The following is a 5,995-nucleotide window of genomic DNA, read 5'->3' as shown; positions in this document are numbered from 1 at the left end:
ATCCAACACCCATTCATGATAAAAGTCTTGGAAAGATCAGGAATTCAAGGCCCATACCTAACCATGATAAAAGCAATCTACAGCAAACCAGTAGCCAACATCAAAGTAAATGGTGAGAACACACATACATATACATACTGAAGATAAAATTGTACAGTATAATGTTTTTAAAGTTTTTGTGTTCACTGCAGATATTTCACCACTTTCTAAACGCTGGCCAAACACATCAAATCACTAGGGAGGGATTTTTAAACCAGGAGAATCTAGATTTTCCTGAACATTAAGAAGTCTTATGCTGCTGGGCTCTCAATATGCTCCCAGCCATTCAGCACACCCTGCATGCTGGTTCTAACACTACTTATATAAGAACAGAATATATAAGAATGTATAAGTTATATTGGCAGCTTCTTGTTGAAATAAAAAGCCAAAGCAATCAGGGACTTAGGCAAGAAGGTGGTTTGAAGTGGAGCCTTATCTTGGCAAAAAAAAAAAAAAAAAAAAAAAAAAAAAAAAAAAAAAAACTCTTCAAAATGAAAACTGAGGGGCAGGGAATTTATCAATGAAATGAATATTAACATTATTCACCATACAAAGCAATTTTAAAATATACTATATACACATACACACACACTCTCTCTCTCTCTCTCTCTCTCTCTCTCTCTCTGAATAGTATGGATTCATAGACCTACAACTGGTTAAAATAGTAAGTAAATACAATCTAAAAAGAAACAAAAAAAAAAAAAAAACCAAAAAATTGCAGATATATGCAAAGGGCTGTAAATTATAAATAACTTTCCAAATTCATTAGTATATTATACAATTTAACATTGATGGCCACATTATTATGTATATGTATAAGTTCAAAGATATCATAAGTATCTGATTTGACCTAAGGCCCACTCCAGAACATGGAACCCATACCCAACGTTGCTTGGGTGACTAAGAATCAAAGACTAGATAGCCCTGGGAACTAAGAAAAAACCAATTACTATAGTTACGATAATAATAGTAATAATAATAATAACAACATAGCAAAAAAAAAAACCCAAAGACTCCTAACAACAACAATAAGAGTAACAACAATAAAAACATAACAAGACAATGACTCCTAATGACATTTTGCTACATTCAGATACAGATTAGTGCCTTGCTCAGTCATCATCAGAGAAGCTGCCTCCTGCAGCAGATGGGGACAAATATAGAGATACACAGTCGGACATTATGCAAACAATGATAGGCACCTTGGAATACTTAGCCCTAACTGGAATACCTCCATCAAATGCCTCCCCTCAGGGCTCAGAGAACCCTGTGGACGAGGAGGTGGAAAGTGTAAGAGCCAGAGGGGATGGCAGACACCAAGAAAACACTTCTCTAAAGCAGCATGGTCAACGCTCATATGAACTCAAAGCAACTAAGGAAGCATGCACAGGGTCTGCACAGGTCTTCACCAAACCCTGTGCATATATATTATTAAGGCTTCTGGTTTAGTGTTTCTAAGAAATTCCTACATGTGAAAACACATAGGGCTCTGTTTCTTGTGCCTTCTCTTAGGATCTTTTCCTTCTCTTGGTTTTATCTAACTGCAAAGTGTTAGTCTTTATTTTTTTCTATTTTATTTTAAAAATAAAGAGACTCTTAAGAGAACTGTTTATTTTCTAATGAAAACAGAATGGAAGTGGATCCAGGCAGGAAGTGTAGATGGAGGAAACAGTAAGAAGTACATTTTATGTGAGGAAAATCAATTTTCAATGAAAGAAAAAAAAGCAAATACTGGAAATCAAAAAATATTAAGCCAAATTTTAAGTTAAAAATGTGTATTCTCAAGAAAAGGAACATTATTGTAAGTTCCCAAGAGAGGCATAAGTGGTGGCCATCAGAGAGAGAAGATGCATAATTCACCAAGAGCACATTATGCCCATGGTATGTTTACCAAATATAAATATGTAAGTATACTTACATAACATCTGAGGGTTCTAAAGCTGGGAAGAACTAAAGACAGAAAATTTCCCCTAAGGCAAAAACAATACCACAGCATGCACCAATAATTTGAATAGTAAAATAATCAATATACTATTTATTTTTACATTATATGCATATGAACTAATATTGTAAAATCTATCAATCTGATGATGAATTATGTTTTCACTGTTTTCCCCCTCAATAATTCATATTATATTCTGATAAGAACAAGTATAATAAAAAGGTAAACTAATCCTCAGAGAACTGATACATCTGTTCTTGACACATACCTGTCACTGTTTTTGTCTTGATTGGGCTGCTGGCATATTCTGAGGCCTGATATGACTGCTGCTTTCCCAATGGAGCACTTCCAATGGACAGTTCATCTTCTTTCCTTCTGTTAACTGAAGTGACAAGAGGTACAGCTACCACAGGCTGCTGAAAGAAAAAAAAAAAAAAAACGGAAAAGAAATTCCCATCTTCGTGAGGCAAAGGTCAAAGCTGTATCCCAGGCTGGACTCGAACTCCAGATCCTCTTGCCTCTGCCTCCTTCAACATATCCTACTGGCCTATGGCACCAGAATCAGCAACCACACCAGTCAGAATGGCTGAGATCAAAAACTCAGGAGACAGCATATGCTGGAGATGATGTGGAGAAAGGTAACACTCCTCCATTGCTGGTGGGACTGCAAGCTGATACAACCACTCTGGAATCACCAAGTCTGGTGATTCCTTCAGAAAATTGGACATAGTACTCCTGAGGACCCAGCTATACCACTCCTGGGCATACAGCCAGAAGATGCTCCAACACATAATAAGGACACATGCTCCACTATGTTCATAGCAGCCTTATTTATAATAGCCAGAAGCTGGAAAAAACCCAAATGTTCTGCAACAGAGTAATAGATACAGAAAATACGGTACACTTACACAATGGAATACTACTCAGCTATTAAAAACAATGAACTTATGAAATTCTTAGGCAAATGGATGGAACTAGAAAATATCATCCTGAGTGAGGTAACCCAATCACAAAAGAACACACATGGTATGCACTCAGTGATAAGTGGATATTAGCCCAGAAGCTCAGAATATCCAAGATACAAATAACAGACCAAATGAGGCTCAAGAAGAAGGAAGACCAAAGTATGGATACTTTGGCCCTTCTTAGAAAGGGGAACAAAATACCCATGGGAGGAGATATAGAGACAAAGTATGGAAGAGAGACAGAAGGAAAGATCATCCAGAGACTGCCCCACCTGGGGATCCATCCCATATACTGTTACCAAACACAAACACAATTGTGGATGCCAAAAAGTGCTTGCTGATAGGAGCCTGATATAGCTGTCTTCTGAGAGGCTCTGCCAGTACCTGACAAATACAGAGGTGGAGGCTCACAGCCAACCACTGGACTGAGCACAAAGTCCCCCAATGGAGGAGCTAGAGAAAGGACTGAAGGAGCAACCCCATAGGAGGAACAACAATATGAACCAACCAGTACCCCTAGAGATCCTAGGGACTAAATTACCACCCAAAGAGTACACATGGAGGACCCATGGCTCCAGCTGCATATGTAGTAGTCCTTGTTGGACATCAATGGGAGGAAAGGCCTGCGGTCCTGAGAAGGCTAAATGCACCAGTGTAGGGGAATGCCAGGACAGGGAAGCAGGAGTGGGTGGGTTGGTGAGCAGGGGGAAGAGGGGATGGATGAAGGTTTCCCAAGAAGAAACCAGGAAACATTTGAAATGTAAATAATGAAAATGTTTAACTTAAAGAACATGCTCAAAAGCTGACATCTCTATAAACAGTACTTTGTAAGTTGGGGTCTTGGCTGTGTTGTAAATCACACCACCTCTTTTCTTCACCTCCTTTGTCTCATATGTACATAATCCCCATTTATACTCAGAGAATATGATACAATAATATAGAGGATTTCCTTCACAGCATACAGAACCAGCCTTGCCTGGGTGAGTTCCCAATCTGTGAAGTTAGCCAAGTGTGGCTCAAGTACACTTAGGGCAGAATACCACTATACTTAACTTACAGGCCTCTTTTCTCATGTCCCTATCCCCTACACTATAAAGTAGGAGAACTCTACCAAGCATTTGCACTCCACTAGGCATTAGTGATATCAAGTGTTATGTCAGGGTGTGAACAGGTGTGGAAACAACCACTGCATATAGGAACATAAGCATCAACGCACTTTGGTTCCTGGAACCAAGAATCGCTCAAGGGCACTGAGAGACAATGGAACTACTTTTATTCTATAAATATAATTCATATAATAAAGAATTTTTATTTTCATAATAAGTTAACAAAAGTAAAGAATATAACAATTATTATGCAATAATAATTCATTAAAGCTTATAAATTATTTTTTTCTAGAATTCCCTCTGTAGTATTTAAAGATAAAACCTGAAAATTCTCTTTTCAAGCCTAAAAAGCTAGGTTAACATATATTGTAATGAGAAAAATCGGATCTAAAATTCCTAAGTTACTGAAGATAAGAAGATAACTATTGATTATTCATTTGCACAACCCAATTTTTGAAGATATTTTGAGGATTCTACTTTGTCTGATGAATTGATAATCAGAGCATATTTAGAAAGCACAGAACAGCACTGCAAGTTAGAGAAAGCTTGAAAGCATTTGACTCTCAACTGAGCACAGAAGTGCAGAGCTGGACAATGAAGCAGCTGTTTCTTCTTAGTTCAGGGAAATGAAGTCTGATGTTACTCCAGTGATGGCTAATACAAGCCTGTCAGATTTTTGGCCAAAAAAAAAAAAAAAAAGTATTTTTGCTGTAGAATCAAAGATCAATGCTGAACTTCATGGAAAAGAATCATCAAATACTGAACTTTAGCCACAACTGAGAAGGGAAGTACAGCTGGGAAAAACAAGGGTGAGAGCAATGGGGAGCCTGGTGTTTCATACAAGGGAGTAGATGCAGCAGGCTCCAATGTCAGACAGTGGGAATTTTTGCAGCAACTACATATTTTCACAAATCATGCAAAGAGAAAAAGAAGACAAACGGAAAGCTATCCTAAGAAAGAGAAAAACCCTGAATGCTTGAAAACACATTTATTCGTATATCTAATTATAAGAATACACTTGAGAGAGTGTTCTAACCAGGGAACTCCGGTGAGATAAACATTTTCTCTCCAGTGACGCTCTAAAGCCGATCCACTCAGAACTCACAGGCCACAGAATCAGCAGAGCTTCAGACACAACGTCTTAAGGGCCTACCTCTGCAGACAGGAGTTGAGGTTGTTATGCAGCCCTCTGTGCAATGGCACTGCCAGAAGAAACCTGGTCTCCCAGGAGTGCTGATACAGGTTTACAGACTTACAGGAGTATCAAGCTCTAGACAGAGACAGCTAGGACATCTAACACCAGAAAGGCAAACATAAGACAAAACTACTTGGCATCATCAGAACCCAGTACTCCCACCACAGCAAGTCCTGGATACCATAAAACACCAGAAAAGCAAGATTCTGATTTAAATTCATATCTCATGATGCTGGAAGAGGATTTTAAGAAGGACATTAATAACTCCCTTAAAAAAATACAGTAGAATACAGCTAAACAGATAGAAGCCCTTAAATAGGAAACACAAAAATCCCTTAAAGAATTACAGGAAAACAATCAAACAGGTGATAAAATTGAACAAAACAAACCAGGATCTAAAAATGGAAGTAGAAACAAATAAAGAAATCACAAAGGGAGAAAACTCGGGAGATAGAAATTCTAGAAAGAAAACAGGAACAATAGATGCAAGCATCAGCAACAGAATACAGGAGATGGAAGAGAGAATATCAGGCGCAGAAAATTCCATAGAAAACATGGACACAATAATCAAAGACAATGCAAAATGCAAAAAAGGTCCTAACTCAAAACATCCAGGAAATCCAGGACACAATGAGAAGACCAAACCTAAGGATAATAGGAGTAGATGAGAATGAAGATTTTCAACTTAAAGGGCCAGTAAATATCTTCAACAAAATTATAGAAGAAAACTTCCCTAACCCAAAGAAAG

At 37.9% G+C, this 5,995-nt stretch overlaps 1 protein-coding gene across 4 annotated transcripts in view; it reads right to left on the bottom strand.

Annotated features, from left to right (window-relative positions):
- Positions 1 to 5,995, bottom strand: part of Vps13b (vacuolar protein sorting 13 homolog B) — a 543,216-nt gene that overhangs the window by 349,021 nt on the left and 188,200 nt on the right. For 3 of the 4 annotated variants that reach the window (XM_021183993.2, XM_029469592.1, XM_029469593.1), the window contains exon 21: positions 2,250 to 2,397. In XM_021183993.2, coding sequence (XP_021039652.1) covers positions 2,250 to 2,397 — 148 coding nt within the window. The remainder of the gene's footprint in view (positions 1 to 2,249; positions 2,398 to 5,995) is intronic. The other variant, XM_029469591.1, reaches the window with a different exon arrangement.

This window comes from Mus caroli, chromosome 15 (genome assembly GCF_900094665.2).
Source record: "Mus caroli chromosome 15, CAROLI_EIJ_v1.1, whole genome shotgun sequence".
In the NCBI taxonomy this organism is placed as follows: Eukaryota; Metazoa; Chordata; class Mammalia; order Rodentia; family Muridae; genus Mus; species Mus caroli.
The sequence above is the reverse complement of the archived record's forward strand: the minus strand, read 5'-3'. Positions and strand labels throughout refer to the sequence as shown.